Below are 18,908 nucleotides of genomic sequence, written 5' to 3'. Positions count from 1 at the left end.
AGAATGATTTTCCTTTATTTAAACATTTTTTTTTAAAGAGGAAAGCGAAAATATAAATTACAATGTGTTTATAAAATACAATTGTTTAATTTTAATGTAACTCTTGATTGAGTAAAGAGATGGTGTCTCGATAAAAATACTCATCTTGGGTAGATGTTAAATGCACCTGGCTACTACCTTGTAGAAGGCCTCCTAGGCAAAGGCTTAAGGGGTAAACAGATTCTATCTGTTGACCACCCCTTCTTCATCTATTAGGCTTGCACAGATGTATTTTTAATATATTTTTTCCAGTTAAGAATGTTGAATGCTGGATCTTCTTGACTCAATGCATGGGTTTTGCTTGTGTCTCTGTTTTTATGACTAGGCAACTCATTCTATTATCTCCTAATGAGGGTACAGCTCTAAAACTCAGTTTTATGTTTCTGAGGCCGGCTGGTAGTCAGGTTTCCAAACTCTGTGGTAGCTCTAAAAGAGGCTGATTCCATCAACAGCTGAAAAATATCGAAGTATTAACAGTGCCATGTTGCGCATGGATGGTGTCCCTGTTTGTACTTTTGGTGTACATTGTGGAGGCGACATTTAGAGCCCTTTGTTACGGCTTAGGGTTTATTAGTAGTAATGAGGCAATTGCTTGGGATATTAAACGGTGTTCTGAGTACTATCTATGCTTTGAGTCAAGTTCTTCAATCTAATTTAAAAATGAACAAAGTACCAAAACTATAAAACACAAAAAACCATAATCATCACCAAGTTCTCTAAACCTATCATTCACTAATATTCGTGGTCTTCGAAGTAACTTTTCTTCTGTTGAATCTAATCTCTTGCAAAGCTCACCAGATCTACTTGCTCTTTGTGAGACTAATTTGAGTTCGGCTGTCTCATCTTGTGATCTTAGAGTTGATGGTTATCTTCCTCTAATTCATAAAGACTCCAATAGTCACATACTTGGCCTGGGCATTTACATTCGTAAGAATTCACCCATTTGTCGTGAAACTAGGTTTGAATCCACAGACTATCTTTTCATGTGCTTTCGTTTAGCACCACTTCACTCTATCGCCTTTCTCTTTTTTCTATATCGCTCTCCTTTATCTCAAGACTGCACTTTTTTTGACGTTATTTCTGATCATATTGACCAAGCCCTTTCTCTTTATCCATCAGCTAACATATTTGTTGTCAGTCACTTTAATGCTCACCACTCTGAATGGCTTGGCTCTAGTGTCAAAGACTCTGCAGGCATTAAAGCTTACAACTTTTGCCTTTCTCAATCCCTAACTCAAATAGTCAACTTTCCAACTCGCTTTCCTGACAACCCGAATCATCTACCTTCTCTACTCGACTTATGTCTTGTTTCTGATCCTAGTCAGTGCTCAGTTTCTCCACATTCACCCTTAGGTGCTTCTGATCACAGTTTGATCTCTTTAAAACAAATATCTCATTCTTCTTCATCACCTGAATCCCCCTATTATCGAACCTCTTACAACTACAGTAAAGCTGACTGGGATTCTTTCTGTGATTTTCTTCGTGATGGCCCTTGGGTAGAAATCTTTCAACTTCCTGTTGACAAATGTGCTTCTTACATAACTTCGTGGATTCAGGCTGGAAGGGAATCTTTTATTCCTTCTTGACAATTCCAGGTCAAGCCTCACTCTCCTCCATGGTTTTCCTCACACAGTGCTGCTGCGATTGCCAAACTGTTACTTTCATATTTATCAGCAAAACAATTCTCCAGAAAACAGACGTCTGTTTATTACTACTAGAAACAATTGTAAAAAGGTTTTGTCTAACACCAAAATCAGCTATTCTCAGGTTATGAAATCTCGTATCTCCTCTCAAAAATTAGGCTCTCGTAACTTCTGGAGAATCTTTAATAATATCAATAATAAGAGCAAATCTATAATTCCACCTCTCTTGTATGATTCAGACTTTGTTACCTCACCTAAAGACAAAGCTGAATTGTTTGCTAAAAACTTTTCATCAATATCATCTCTTGATTCCACTAATTGCGTTCTACCTGATATTGCCAACAAGCAGGTTGATCCATTGGTTGACATTCTTATCTCTCCAGCTTCTGTATCTAAAGTGATTTCCTGCCTAGACTCTTCTATGGCTTGTGGCCCGGACAACATACCTGCTATTTTCTTGCAGAAGTGTTCTCCGGAGCTGTCATCTATACTCTCATAACTATTCAACAAGTGCTTATCAGAGTCTTGTTTTCCAACCTGCTGGAAAGCGGCATCTGTTATTCCTATTTTCAAAAATTCTGGAGAGCGATCTGATTCGTCTAACTACCGTTCCTTAAGTCTTCTTCCTATCATAAGCAAGGTTTTTGAATCTTTAATTAATTAACACTTAATTTCTCATCTTGAATCTAATCACTTACTTTCTGACCATCAATATGGATTTCGATCTTCTCATTCTACAGCTGATTTGTTAACAGTAATAACTGACAGGTTTTGTCGTGTATTAGATGAAGGTAGAGAGGTTAAGGCCATCGCTCTTGACATTTCAAAAGCTTTTGATAAAGTTTGGATGCTGGTCTTCTCCATAAGCTTTGCTTCTTATGGTGTATCCGGCAACATCTTTAAGATCATTAAATCTTTCCTTTCCAATCAGAGCATAAAAGTTGTCCTCGATCGACAACACTCTTCTTCTTATTTTGTAACTTCAGGGGTTCCTCAAGGTTCTATCCTTGGCCCTATACTCTTTTTAATTTACATTAACGATCTTCCAGATATTCTCATATCTAAGGTGGCATTGTTTGTTGATGATACTACCATTTATTCTTGTTGTGATAAGAAACCAACACCCTCTGATTGCTTGGAGGGGGCATTTAAGCTTGAAAAGGATCTCATTTCTGCTACAGCATGGGGCTCACAGTGGCTGGTGAACTTCAATACAGATAAAACTCAATTTTTTTCAGCCAATCGTTATCGCAATAATTTAGATCTTCCTATATTTATGAATGGTGATGTACTCGATGAGTCACCTACTCTTCATCTTCTAGGATTAACTCTTACTTCCAATCTTTCTTGGAAATCATATATCAAATCAGTTGCAAAATTAGCATCTGGTAAGGTTGCATCTCTTTATCCAGCTCGTCACTTTCTTACTACGGATTCTATTCTCTATCTCTATAAATCTCAAATCCGGCCTTGTATGGAATACTGTTGCTATATCTGGGGCAGATCTTCTAAAGATGCCCTTTCTCTAAAACGCATTATAAACATAGTTGGACCTGCTTTTGCAGCCAACCTTCAACCATTATCACATCGTTGTAATGTTGCTTCTCTTTCTCTTTTTTACACATACTATAATGGGCACTGCTCTAAAGAGTTAGCGTCTCTTGTGCCATCTACTAAAATTCGTTCTCGTGTTACTCGTCATTCAATTAAGTGTCATCTTTTTTTTGTGACTGTTCCTAAGTGCTCCAAAACGCTTATTTGTTTAAATTTGTTAGTGAAAAAGTTATTAAAAAATAAAACAATAAACTAAAACTGTTAAGTAGTGTGAAACGCTTATTTGTTTAAATTTGTTAGTGAAATAGTTATTAAAAAATAAAACAATAAACTTACAACTACTAAAGTAACACATCGTGCAAACTTAAGTTTGGTAATATGCCAAATGAGGTGGCCTTGCAAAAAATTTGGATGGCGGAGGCCTGGGAACAAAAAGCCCTAAAATGTTTGCCTCCCCCTTTCCTGCCCAAACATGAGGGAAATATGTAGCAAAATTTTTAACTTTACCATCTAAAACTAAATTTAAATTTATCGACAGATTAAAATTTTTGTAGAAAAATATTGTAAATTACAAAAAAGTTATGACCATGCAAAATTTAGACCCCTCTCATTTTGGGGGTCGGAAAATTTGCATGGTCATAACTTTTGTAATTAACAATATTTTTGTACAAAAATTAAAATCTGTCAATAAATTTAAACTTAGTTTTAGATGGTAAAGTTAAAAATTTTACTACATTAGTGCCCTCACATATGGGCAGGGGAGGGTAAGCGTTATAAGGCTTTTTGTTCACAGGCCTCCGCCATCTTAAAATTTTGCAAGGCCTCCTCATTTGGCATAGGTATAAACAAACTCAAGATATGAGTTTGGATGATGTGTGAAAGTGTCCTATCTGGAACATCAAAAAATTCTGAGGGCGCCCATACATGTGTGTGCATAGAGGAAAACTATACCCTCTACTCCATATACCATACATCTTTTTATGTTGGCATGCTAGAATCTTTAGTCAGAATGTAACTTTTCTATTAATTAGCTGGTTAATTGTGATAAATTAGAAAATCGAAGTACGTACTTTAATATTGAACCCTCCCCCCCTCAAATACGCTTTCGTTTGCTTTTTGAAGACCTCCCCCCTCCCTCTATGAGCGTACATACTTTATGGACGACCCCTAACTAACTGCATTATAAAAGTAATAACACTTTAATAGTGTTATTACTTTTTTAACGCACTTAAAACTTTTATATAATTAATTCTTTATTCAAACAATGTAAGTAATCCCAAATTTTAATTGAAGTAGAAAAGCATCTAGAGAAATGGAGTGGATATTCAAATAATATTTAAAACTTAAGGAACTTAAACAACTTTATAAAAATGTAATGTATAATTTTAGCATTATGAAAAACGTAACTAATGGTCCGTAAAAAAGCATGTTAATTTTAAAATCAACCTATAAAAAATTTTTATTGATTGATTTTAAAATTAACGCACGTTTTTACAGACTATTAGTACCATTTTTCATAATGTTAAAGTTTTTATAAAGTACATTTTCATAAAGGTTGTTTAAGTAAATGTTCCTGAAGTTTTTAATAATATTTGAATAACTACTTTATTTTTTATAGATGCTTCTCTACTTTAATTAAAGTTTGGAATTACTAATGTTGTTTGAACAAAGAATGAACTTTAAACGTTATATGTGCTTTATAAAAGTAAAAACACTTATAGTTTTAGTACTTTATAATGCAGTAAGTGACTAGAGTGTTATTACTTTTGTAGTCGTAAGTTTATTGTTTTGCTTTGTTTTTCTTTCTTGCTAACAAACATAGCAACTTGCTCCTTGAAAACGAAGTATACGGCTTTGAATAAACTAAAATTTTGAAAACAAGATAACTTTTTTTAGATATTTTAAAGCTTAAAAACTAAGCATGTGTATGCGCCTTACTTAGAAAACATACTGAAAGGCTTAAATGGTATAAGAAATCTGAGTGTGATGAAATGTGTATTCAGAAACATATAACAAAAAGATTTTATACAAATAAGAAAAGATAAATGGTTACAAAGCAAATATATGACCAGCGGTATTTAAAAGAAATATAAAAAAAATGTGGACAGTAGTGTAGAGATACTATAGACATTCGATGTTTGAAGATAATGCCTTATCCAAATGAACTAAACGTGCGTATACTTAAATTAAAATAAATAGTTATATAATACAAAAAGTTATATATAAAGATATATGCGAGCATTAAATAGACGTTTTCCTATAGGGATAATATGTACTTGTTATATTAAAATTAAACAAATATATTTTACAAACAAATTTTACTAACATATGACAATTTATACTTATTGCTTTTCTCTTTAAAAAAATTATAAATATAGGAAAATCATTCTTTTTAATGTTTAAAATTGTTATTTTGTTTTTTTTTGCTTTGACTTAACGAATTTTGTTGCCGAAAATAACAACCATTATAAAGAAACAAAAACAAAAACAGTACCAGGGATGCGAAGTCCGGAGTCGGAGTCAGAGTCCATGGAGTCCCTATTTTAGCCCGGAGTCTTAGGAGTTCATAAAAATTTTAGGACTCCGGCACTCTTTTTTTTTTTTTAGTTAATAATATGCCTTAAAAAGACCTTGTCACAAAGCACTAAAAAAGAGCATTTGACCGGTAGGCTAACCATCTGTTTTGCCGATTTTATTTATTTGGCCAGATTGAGTATCGGTTCGTATGTCGCGCCTTGTTAAGAAGTGTTACACAGCTTGCATTTTACGTGCAAAATGGTCATTTGCCTACCCGTTCAGTAGTTTTACGTTAAACCAAAACTTTTATCGTTTAGAATATTTAAATTATCTTTTGATATTGTTTATGTGACGTTTAAAGAAACAGTTTGTTTAATAATTTTTTTGTGTTAAAATTAGTTAAAGAAAATAAAGTGTTTTAAGTTTAAACTTTTCATCATATTTCATTATAAGTTTTATATTTCTTAAATATAAAACTACTAATGAAACCCTTAATGTTTGTTTTATATTTTTTTTATCCCATTAAGAAAGTACTTATGATGAACTGTTTATTAAAGTATTTCCTCGTCATCAATTGTCTAGACCCAAGGGCGATTTCATGCGTTGTATGGAAGGGGGGTTGTTGCCCCCTCCTCTAAAAAGAGAGGGAGTTAACATTTGACTTACAGTTCAATATTTTTTATAAGAAAAAAAATCGCTCCCTGGCTAGACCTGTAGGTAATAATATGTTTGAGAATTTATTTGCTCAAATTTTTTCAATATGTACCAAATTAAAAAATAAATAATATTTTAGTTTAAAAGTTTATTTTTTGCTTAAATGATTCCGTTACTATTAAATTTTTAGATTTATCATAGAAAGAACATCGATTAGAAATGATGAACTAGTTTATGAGCAGTAAAGGAATATTTTACCAAAGTAAAGTTCTTTAAAAATAAATGTCGATTGAATTTGTGCTTTGTTTAAGTACTGTTTAAAACTGTTAAGTAGTGTGAAACTATAATTATAAATAGATAAAACTTGTAACTACTTTTATTAAGAAAAAAATTGTTTCTTTTAATTTAAACATGAAATGTTGTGAGATAATATAATTATGTACATTGGTTTTCGGTCTACTCTGCTACAAAAATAAAATTTTTTAGAATAATAACGCTTACTGAAAAATTGCAATGAAAACAGTATGGTTTAGATACGAAAAGCTATCAAATTTAACTCACAAATTAATTAAACGCAATAAAAAAAAATTCAAATGTCTGTAAGTTTGCGCTATTGAGCCAAACTAATGATCTAGACTAATGGTAAAAAACCTACCATCTAAATCAGAAAGAAGCCAAAAAAAAGGCTTATAAAAATACCTCAACAAATAAATAAAAATTATTTTGCGCAACAATTCCTTTGGCAGAAAAACTACTAACGTCATCAATTCGTAACTAGTCATGTTAACAACTTTCCTAACGATGTTTTCGAGAGTTGTTATACAGATAATTGATTTGGTGAAGCATATATAACAGAGAGCAAATACTTTGCATGTTCATAATAACTTGCAATAACAACATTTTTATTTATAATAATATTTGCTGTTTACTTGTGAGCAACAATCTTGACTAGTAATGGCTGCTAACTATGCATCAGATACGATCTACAGACATTTTCATCGTACAAATAAAATGTTGAATGGATGTAAAGTAGTATGCTTCAAATGTCTTGTACCTGAAAAAAGTAAAAGTAATGAGTTATGCGGTAAAGAAATTACATGTGCCGCAAAAGCTCGCATTAGCAACCTTATATGACATTTATCTAGAAAACACGTGGAGCTCGTCATTACGTTAGAAATAGAAAAATTTGAAAAACAATTCAAAGAAAAGAATAAGAAGCAAAAACATACAGCCATCAAAGGCAGTACTTCACAGCAATCCATATTAAAGTGTTTTGTAACGCAGCAAATTAATTTGCAAATAGCAAAAGATGAGTTTTTAGAACCTTAAACCAGCTGGTTTTGATTGAAAGTCTTTCATTCCAAGTTCAAATTATTTTTTCGTTAATATTTATTAAGTAGTTTCAAAAAAAATCTAAAAAATTATATGTTTTTTTGCCATTTTTTAATAAAAATGTATTATTCTAAAAACAATTTCTAGAGGCGTTTGATCGGGAACCTATTCAAAAGCTTTGTGGAAAAGTTGCATCTCATTTTGGATTTAAAATGAATAGAGATATTATGAGAATTCAAATAAGTGATCTTGCCAAAAAGCATCGCGAACAAATCAAAAACAAATTATCGGAAATGCTAATTTATTTAAAAGTCGATTCTACATCTAGGCATATACTACCTTGGTATAAATGTGCAATACTCAAACAATGATGAAATTGTTGTCATCAATCTTGGCACTATCGATACGAAAGGGAAACAAACGGTGGAATACACTAAAACGCAGCAGTGAGTAACACATATTTTAAAATTCACCTATATTTTTAATGAAGAACATTGTATATTAAATTAATATTAAAATTAATATTTTAAATAAAAACATTTAAAAAATAAACTTTTTTGATAAAACCGTATATTCACTAAATTTTCAGTTAACTATTGAAATCATAATTAATATATTTAGGTGAATATAAAGTTGGTGCGCGACTTCGGGATCAGCGCCATAGAGGAAATCGAAGATGACGAAAGCGATCTTTCAGTTGAAACTGATGAGTTTGACGAAGATGGTCAAAATAAAGCAGACAATGCGGCAGCAGTCTTGGCAAGTGGAGTTGCCGGTAGAATGAATGTTATACATCTTCAAAGATGTGCTGTCCACACTTTACAGCTAGCCGTGAATGATGCATTGAAGATGCCCACAATAAAAAAATTCCTCAGCCATGCAAGAGAAGTTGTCAAAACTGCGAGAAATTCTAAGTGGATTGACTTCTTCAGAGACCAAGCTCCACATCTTGTTCCAATACTAGATCAGGCTACCCGTTGGTCTAGCCAGTTCAATATGATCGAGAGGCTAATTCAGTTTAGTTATAGTTTATAACTTCTAAGTTTTAATTAAAGTGTATAAACCGGTTTTCCAACCGGTATAGTATAAATTCAATTAGTTCAATGTTAATGACATTTACATTATTTAATAACTTGTAAAATTTAGTTTATGTAAATATTTCTTTAATAATCCTCTTTACTTAACTAGTTGAAAACGTAATACATATATTTAATGAATTCTTCTGTTCTTCTAGATTTGACCAGTAATTCAAAACCTGAATATGCAAAAAGAAGCTCTTAAAGAATTTAATGTGCAACCATATTTTTGGGGGATGTGGGAAGAACTGAGAGATGTATCGCATATGGCACGCAATCTAACTATCCGTCTTCAGTGTGAAAATATTACTGCAGGCAAATTCCTTTTTGATTGGAATTTAGTAAAGTGTGAACTAGACGGGAAAGACAGTGACTTAGCCAGAGATTTCCAAATAGGAATGAATAATAGAGAAAGCGCACTACGCGAAAATTTGTTGTTTCTTGCAGCATTTTACGTGGATATTAGGCATGGCTGTATGCTAACAGCTACTGAAGATAAGGCTTTTTTTTTTATCAAAATGAATTTATATATATAATTTTGAAAATTTAACTTTAAAAAATACATATTCAAAAACTTATTTCTATAGATAGCTGCAGCTGATGGACTTTGAAAAATTAATTACAAACTGATTCAACTGGCTAATAAAAATAAGAATGATGAACTCGACAAAATTAAAAACGCAGTAGCGCGCAACTCTTTTTCAGTTCATGTTGCTGAATCTAGTTCAGAAAACGAAGAGGATGCTTCACCAGTCGCAAAGCGACGACCAAATTTATTTATGCTATGTGAACAGGAGATTGAAAAGAATTGTTCAAAAGAACAAATGCAGGTTCAACTAGATGTAATTAAAACAGAGTTTCGACAAGCTCTAAAAACAATTCCAGAAATTCGATCAATGTTTAAAGATACCTCCTCCAACTTAGACAACTTTATAAAATTTAACCCATTTAAAGCAATTAAACAGTTCCCTGAGGTTTTACGGAATGCTTGCTAAGTCGCTTTGTCGCTACCCATATCCCAAGTCAGTGTTGAGCAACTGTTTTCAGTTTTAAAGCACATGACACCAGATCATCGTAGTCGATTTACATCTGAGTCAATTGACGATATGCTTTTTTTTACGAACAAACGAGTTTTTTATTTGAATAATTTTTGACAATGTAGATAATGTAATATTTTGTTCTTGTAATTTAGACTGTAATTAATGTAAATAAACATTTAAATCTTTTTATAATTCTATGATCATATGCTTTCAAATAAACTGAGAAATTGAGAATTCCGTGCTTGCAGCAATACAAAATAAATAAAAGTTATCTTTGGAGTTGTATTATTCTTATTAAGCAGTGATTGCGCTCAGCTGCATAAACCCACGGATCCCTAATTTTTCCTAAAAAGTAAGGGATCCGTGGTTCAAACCCACCTTTGGGCAAGTTTTGCGACATCAGTTAGGAAAGAGGAGTGAATTCCTGTTATTTGCTTTTCCGCTGTGCTCTGCGATAAGACCGAATAGACTACTTAGGGAACCAAAAATACATATATTTTTTATAATAAAAATATTACTGGTACCCTATTACTTTTCTGGCATTTATACATAAAAACTCCAGATAATAAAAATCCTTATTTAATTTAAGAATGAAAAAAAAAATTCCGGAGTCCGGAGTCTGAGTCCATGATTTTTGAGCACGGAGTCCGGAGTCCCGAAAAATCGATGGAACTTCGCATCCCTGAACAGTACACAAATTATTTAAATTATTATTACTTTCTATATAAGTTTATATTTCCTATTTTGTTAGTTTTGCTTTCTGTGTTTTTGAAACTTTTTTCACGAAACACATAATAAAACTTGCAAACGGCCATAACCGAGTTGTCTAAAATAAAATACTCATGCGTGGACACACAAACAAAAAACCGCACGCATTTCCTGGGAAGGCTTGCATACTAATAATCAGAAAGTAAGTTATTAGATTCAAGATGAGAGATTAGGTGTTTTTTAATTAAAGATTAAAAAACCTTGCTTATGATAGGAAAAAGACAAATGGGATGACAGTTAGACGAGTAGGATCACTCCAGAATTTTTGAAAAAAGGGATAACAAAAGTAGCTTTCCAGCAGGCTGGAAAACAAGACTCGGATAAGCACTTGTTAAATAGTTTTGAAAGTATAGACAATAGCTCCAGAAAACACTTCAACATGACTATAACAGGTATGTTGTCTGGACCACAAGCTGGAGTAAAGTCTAAGCAGGAAATCACTTTTGATACAGAAGCTGGAATGATACAAATGTCAAGCAATGGATCAACCTGTTTGTTGGCTATATAAGGTAGAATGCAACTAGTGGAATCAAGAGATGATATTAATGAAAAGTTCTTAGCTTTGTCTATAAGTGAGGTGTTAAAATGTGAACCATACAAGAGAGATGGAACAACAGATTTGCTCTTATTATTGAGACTGTTAAAGATTCTCCAGAAAGCTTAATTCTTGAGATGAAATGCAAGATTTTATGACCTGAGAATAGAGGGCTTTGGCATTAGACAAAATATTTTTCACAGTGGTTTTTAGCAAGAGTAAACAGACAACTGTTTTCTGGAGAATTGTTTTGCTGATAGATATGAAAGTAATGGTTTTGATTGGAAATTGCAGTATCGCAAAGTGAGGAAAAAGATGGAGAAGAGTAAGGCTTGACTTGGAATCGTCGAGAGGGAATAAAAGATTCCATGCCAGCCTGAATCCAAGAAGTTATGTGAGAAGCACATTTGTCAGCAGGAAGACAAAAGATTTCTACCCAAAGGTTCATCATGAAGTAAATCACAAAAACAGTCCCAGTCAGATTTAAGGTGGTATTAAGAGATACAATGATAGTTGGATTCCAATGATCAAAAAGAATGAGATAACTGTTTTAAAAAGATCAAACAGTGATCAGAAGTACCTGATGGTAATGTGGATAAACTGAGCACTGACTAGGATCAATATATATATATATATATATATATATATATATATATATATATATATATATATATATATATATATATATATATATATATATATATATATATATATATATATATATATATATATATATACACACACACATATACATATATATATAAATATATATATATGCTATATATAAATAAATAAATATATATATATATATATATATATAAATATATATATATAAATATATATATATATATATATATATATATATATATATATATATATATATATATATATATATATATATATATATATATATGCTAGTGATTTCAGCTTATTTTTTCGAAGAACTTTAGTTTTTCAAAAATATATAGTTAAAATCATTAGCATGTATATTACAAAAAAATAATGATAATAACTTTTAACAATATTATTTTTTTAATATTATTATTATAATTATTAAGATAAATGATAATGAATGGAAATTAAGTAACTTGCTGTTGTTGTTGCACATTAAATATTTTAATGTTCTTGGCACTTTCGTAGATATAGTAAACCATTATTACTGTAAAACAAAAGGATTATTCCATTTCAAATCACCTTAAAGCTCCCATTTACCACCTCAGATTTGCTTTAAACTTTGGCCACACACAGATCTTATGAAAAAAATACAATCCAGAAAATTTCAGCTTGATTGACCGATTTGTTCAAAAGTTATGATTAAATTAAAAATGACTGAAATCCGAAAAATTAGTGTATCAGGAGCTTACAGCAATTTTTTTTGATTTTTGACAAACCATAACTTTTTAAACAAAGATGACGATCACCTGAAATTTTGTAGGGTAATAGTTTTACCCAAATAATCCATTATTGCAGTTGTTTTGACTGATTTTTTACAGTTTTTGAATTTTTGTGCATTAAAGTTGCTAAATATTGCAACATAAAAATTTTTTGAACTTTAACGTGTTACAGTTAAATACTTTCACAAAGCGGATTTTTTTGTTACCTTTGTGTACTTAGGGTCACCACTTGTTAGAATAATCAAAATTATGCATTAAAAATTAATTTAGCAAATGCAGCAGGCTATTGAAAAATGAGTTTTTTTTAAATTATGATAAATTACATTGACTTTGCTGGCATAGAAAATAGCGTAAACAGTTGAAATAAATTATGAAACTTTTCAATGTTGAGGTTCTATATTTAGACAATGACCAAAAAAAATTTAAAGATCTATACTCTATCTTATGACATGATTGTAGCCTTTTGAGAGTGATGATATTTTCAAAATGGAGAATGCTATTAGACTATGAGCTAGCCTTAGGTCATAGTCTAATAACTAGTCATAGGGATGACAGTAGTATATTTTTTATTTATCTGTGAATGAATATATTCAGTTTTCTTTATAATGACATAATATCTTAATTTGTACTAATAATAATGACATAATCAGTGTTATAATAAGTGTCTGATATTTGTTAGTTTCTTTGAGATTTAATATGTTCATGTCTTTTTTAAACTTTTTAGATTAGTAATAAAAATGAAAAAATAATAAAAAATGACAGAGAAATGTTGTGTGGGGAAAGTTTTAAATGAAGATTGCGACAAAACGTATTATTGTAGAATGATTGGAACAATAAAACTAAAAGATATTGTGAATGCAGATGTTGAAGTTTAAGTTCAAAGAATTGGACACACTTTTGAACTAAATGAGGAGATATGTTTTCACCATGAAAAAGCCTATATTTCTAGATATGAAGCGCTTCAAACATACTGCTGTGATCCGTTTAAAGTCCACAAGAAAAAAATTATTAAGGGATTGTGTAAAGTCGATACTTTAACAGCAAGTCAACTTTAGATCAAACCTGGTCAAAAACATTAGCTCCTGATAGTTGATCAATTAAAAAAACTTTCAATGCATTTTCAGTTTCAGACCATCTTGTTAAGAAAGCCAGAAAGCTGAAAAATGAAAAGGGAATACTTGCTAAACCTGAGGTTAAAAAAGACATCCTTTGGAGGATATTGTTAAGCAGAGAGTCATTGAAAAATATAAATCTGACGAATACACAAGACAATGTCCAGGAAAAAAAGACTTTGTTTTTGTGCGTATAAATAATGTTAAAGTTCATAAACAAAAACGCTTAATATTAGTTTGTTTAAAAGAACTTCATCTGGAATTTAAGAAGTTATACCCTGAACACAAAGTTGGATTCAGCAAGTTCTGTGAACTAAAGCCAAAGTGGTGCCTTACTGTTGATAGTAGTGGAAGCCACTCTGTTTATGTATGTTCTTACCATCAAAATGTTAAGTTGATGTGCTCTGCTCTTCCTAACAACCATTTAATATATTACAAAGATTTAATGAAAGTATGTGTTTGTAATATAGATAGTCGAAACTGCATGTTTCATCTATGTTCCAACTGTCCTGGTAAATTAAATTTGAAGACTTACTTGAAAAATGTGTTTGAAAAGAATGATTTTGATTTTGATGATCAGATCACATAAAAACAATGGGTGTCAACTTACCGAACTGCACTTATTACAGTCCAAACAAGCATTAGTGAATTTATTGAAACTTTAAGTGAAACTTTGTATGACCTTTGTCACCACCACTTTATCAAAGAAGCACATTCTTCCTACTAATCAGAGGCAAAACAAACATTAGACCAATAAACCTGCATTATTCTGATGGATTTTGCAGAAAACTATAGTTTTCTTGTACAAGATGCTATACAAGGGTTTTACTGGCAAGCCGATCAAGCTACCTTACACCCATTTGTTGTTTATTACAAAGATGAAAAAGATCACCTTAAATGTGAATGCTATTGTTTAATTTCTGACCATCTTTGTCATGACCAATCAGCAGCCCATTGTTTCCTCACAAAGTTGGTCCCTATGGTCAAAATCAAACTACCCGCAGTGAATAAAGTTAAACACTTCAGTGATGGTGCTGCATCACAGTATAAAAACTACAAATGTCTAATAAACTTAATTTATCACGTTGTAGATCACCAAAAAAATGCCGAGCATCACTTCTTCGCTACGTCACATGGCAAAAGTCCATGTGATGGAATAGGAGGTACTATAAAAAGAGAAGCAGCAAAAGCTAGTCTACGAGAAGCAATTACAAATCAGATTCTCACACCACAAGATCTGTTTACATGGGCTCAAAAAAACATCAAAGGTGTTAACATATTTTATCTTTCAAGTGATGATATCTATAACCATGAAACAACTTTTAACCCTCAGAAACAATATGAAGGGATAAGTACAGTTCCGGAAACAAGAAGCTATCACTGTTTTGTACTAGTAAGAGAGAAATTGTTTTTACGAAGAACCTCTAGTGATACTGTCTATGATACTCATGAGTTAAATAATGTTAATTTGATTTAAAAAAATCCTTCAAATTTTCAACCTGGTAAATATATTGCATGCTTGTACGATGATCAACGAAAACCAAGATGTTAATGTGAAGTTTATGCAAAAAAAAAAATTAAATTTAAAATGGACAAACAATGCACAATCAAGTCGATGTTGGGTTCCATTTGACAAGATAATATGTCAAATAAGTGTTCCATTGATTAAAAGTATAAGTGCTTGTGACTACATTCTTGCTAGTAATGACTATGACAGTATTATGAGTAATATAAATCAGAGATAAGCTAATTAGTTTCATGTATCCATACTTTTTCTATTACCTGATTATCTTACTCTTTGAATGCACTTTTTTACAGTATAGTTTGTATAAAATTTGAGGTATAAATTTTGTATGTGGTGAGTGTTATTTTTTTGTTCTCCTTTTAAAAATATCATCACTTTTAGAAAGCTAAAATTATGTCATAAGATAGTATAGGTCTTTAAATTTTTTTTAATGATTGTCTATATACAGAACCTGGACATTGAAAAGTTTCATAATTTATTTCAACTGTTTACGCTACTTTCTATGCCAGCTAAGTCAATGTAATTTATCATAATTTAAAAAAAAAGTGATTTTTTAATAGGCTGCTACATGTGCTAAATTAATTTTTAATGCATAATTTTGATTATTCTAACAAGTGGTGACCCTAAGTACACAAAGGTAACAAAAAAATCCGCTTTCTGTAAGTAAGTATTAAACTGTAACACGTTAAAGTTCGAAAAAATATTTATAATGTTGCAATATTTAGCAACTTTAATGTACAAAAATTCAAAAACTGTAAAAAATCAGTCAAAACAACTGCAATAATGGATTATTTGGGTAAAAAACTATTACCCTACAAAATTTCAGGTGATCGCCATCTTTGTTTAAAAAGTTATGGTTTGTCAAAAATCAAAAAAAATTGCTGTAAGCTCCTGTACACTAATTTATCGGATTTCAGTCATTTTTAATTCAATCATAACTTTTGAACAAATTGGTCAATCAAGCTGAAATTTTCTGGATTGTATTTTTTTCATAAGATCTGTGTGTGGTCAAAGTTTAAAGCAAATCTTAAATGGTACCCTGGGGAACTTTCAAAAATCTAGGTGATTTGATATGGAATAACCCAAAAACGATTATTGAAAAAACTGTTAACGATTCAAAAACCTTCCAAAAATCTGGAGTGTTGAAGTCAAATCGGTGAAGATTTCAAATTCAAATTTAGTATTTTAATTTAACTATAATCATTTACCCTGATTATATGTTAATAACAAATATACCCAATCCATTATTTTATAACTAAATATAAAAAATGAAAGCTACATACCCATTAGTTATTAACCAATCATCAACTAACTCCGAGCTGAATTTTGAAAACATTGACCGCCAAAACACTTGGTACCAAGAAAATTAAAACTGTTTAGAAATTTTTAATAACACTGCTACTAAAATGAGCAAATATATATATATATATATATATATATATATATATATATATATATATATATATATATATATATATATATATATATATAAATGTATCAAAACTTAAATATAAATATATGTATAATAAAATATATGAAAATTTATATATATATATTTTTTCTTTCTTTTTACATCTTCGCTTCCAACAAGGCTGCAAGCAGCCACTAATTAAAGTTAGAAGTTACTGAGAAAAGATGAAGATTGTAGAGCAAGATAACAATTGACGGACGATTTAAAAGATTGCAAATTATATGAATCAAGAAAGCAAGATGAAGGAAGCGAATTCCAAAGAACTGATGTTCGAGGAAAAAAATTAGACGAATAAGCGTTTTTGAAGCACTTAGGAACAGTCACAGAAAAAGGATGACACTTAATTGAATGACGAGTAACACGAGAATGAATTTAAGTAGATGGCACAAGAGAAGCTAGCTCTTTAGACCAGTGCCCATTATAGTATGTGTAGAAAAGAGAAAGAGAAGCAACATTACGACGATGTGATAATGGTTGAAGGTTGGCTGCAAGAGCAGGTCCAACTATGTTTACAATGCGTTTTTGCACCTTGTCTAAAAGAAAAAGGGCATCATTAGAAGATCCGCCCCAGATATGACAACAGTATTCCATACAAGGCCAGATTTGAGATTTATAGAGATAGAGAATAGAATCCAAAGTAAGAAAGTGACGAGCTCGATAAAGAGATGCAACCTTAGCAGACGCTAATTTTGCAACCGATTTGATATATGGTTTCCAAGAAAGATTGGAAGTAAGAGTTAATCCTAGAAGATGAAGAGTAGGTGACTCATCGAGTACATCACCATTCATAAATATAGGAAGATCTAAATTATTACGATAACGATTGGCTGAAAAAAATTGAGTTTTATCTGAATTAAAGTTCACCAGCCACTGTGAGCCCCATGCTGTAGCAGAAGAGAGATCCTTTTCAAGCTCAAATGCCCCCTCCAAGCAATCAGAGGGTGTTGGTTTCTTATCACGACAAGAATAAATGGTAGTATCATCAGCAAACAATGCCACCTTAGATGTGAGAATATCTGGAAGATCGTTAATGTAAATTACAAAGAATATAGGGCCAAGGATAGAACCTTGAGGAACCCCTGAAGTTACAGAATAAGAAGAAGAGTGTTGTCCATCGAGGACAACTTTTATGCTACGATTGGAAAGGAAGGATTCAATGATCTTAAAGATGTTGCCGGATACACCATAAGAAGAAAGCTTATGGAGAAGACCAGCATGCCAAACTTCATCAAACGCTTTTGAAATGTCAAGAGCGATGGCCTTAACCTCTCCACCTTCATCTAATGCACGACAAAACCTGTCAGTTATTACTGTTAGCAAATCAGCTGTAGAATGAGAAGATCGAAATCCATATTGATGGCCAGAAAGTAAGTTATTAGATTCAAAATGCGAAATTAAGTGTTTGTTAATTAAAGATTCAAAAACCTTGCTTATGATAGGAAGAAGACTTAAGGAACAGTAGTTAGACGAATCAGATCGCCCTCCAGAATTTTTGAAGATAGGGATAACAGATTCTGCTTTCCAGCAGGTTGGAAAACAAGACTTTGATAAGCACTTGCTGAATAGTTTTGAGAGTATAGACGACAGCTCGGGAGAACACTTCTGCAAGACAATAACAGGTATGTTGTCTGGGCCACAAGCTGAAGAAGAGTCTAGGCAGGAGATCACTATAGATACAGATGCTGGAGTGATATGAATGTCAAGCAATGGATCAACTTGTTTGTTGGCAATATTAGGTAGAACGCAATTAGTGGAATCAAGAGATGATATTGATGAAAAGTTTTTAGCAAACAGTTCGGCTTTGTCTTTAGGTGAGGTGACAAAGTCTGAACCATATAAGAGAGGTGGAATTATAGATTTGCTCTTATTATTGATATTATTAAAGATTCTCCAGAAGTCACGAGAGCCTAATTTTTGAGATGAGATACGAGATTTCATGACCTGAGAATAGCGGGTTTTGGCGTTGGACAAAACCTTTTTACAGTTGTTTCTAGCAGTAATAAACAGACGTCTGTTTTCTGGAGAATTGTTTTGCTGATAAATATGGAAGTAAAGGTTTCGATTGGCAATTGCAGCAGCGCAGTGTGAGGAAAACCATGGAGAAGAGTGAGGCTTGACCTGGAATCGTCAAGAGGGAATAAAAGATTCCATGCCAGCCCGAATCCACGAAGTTACGCAAGAAGCACATTTGTCGACAGGAAGTTGAAAGATTTCTACCCAAGGGCCATCATGAAGAAGAATGAGATAT

The 18,908-nt window shown here is 31.8% G+C and overlaps 1 protein-coding gene across 2 annotated transcripts in view; it reads right to left on the bottom strand.

Moving 5' to 3' along the window:
- The window catches only part of LOC100209658 (zinc finger protein 84), a 34,285-nt gene extending 17,690 nt beyond the window's left edge, over window positions 1–16,595 (bottom strand). Inside the window, exon 1 of one of the 2 annotated variants that reach the window (XM_065807213.1) lies at window positions 16,473–16,595. In XM_065807213.1, the coding sequence (XP_065663285.1) occupies window positions 16,473–16,476 (4 nt within the window). In that variant the 5' untranslated portion in view covers window positions 16,477–16,595. The remainder of the gene's footprint in view (window positions 1–16,472) is intronic. The other variant, XM_065807212.1, reaches the window with a different exon arrangement.
- Between the last annotated feature and the right edge of the window lie 2,313 nt (window positions 16,596–18,908).

The sequence above is a fragment of the Hydra vulgaris genome, chromosome 10, assembly GCF_038396675.1.
Source record: "Hydra vulgaris chromosome 10, alternate assembly HydraT2T_AEP".
Lineage (NCBI taxonomy): Eukaryota > Metazoa > Cnidaria > Hydrozoa > Anthoathecata > Hydridae > Hydra > Hydra vulgaris.
This window is presented reverse-complemented; position numbering and strand designations above follow the sequence as displayed.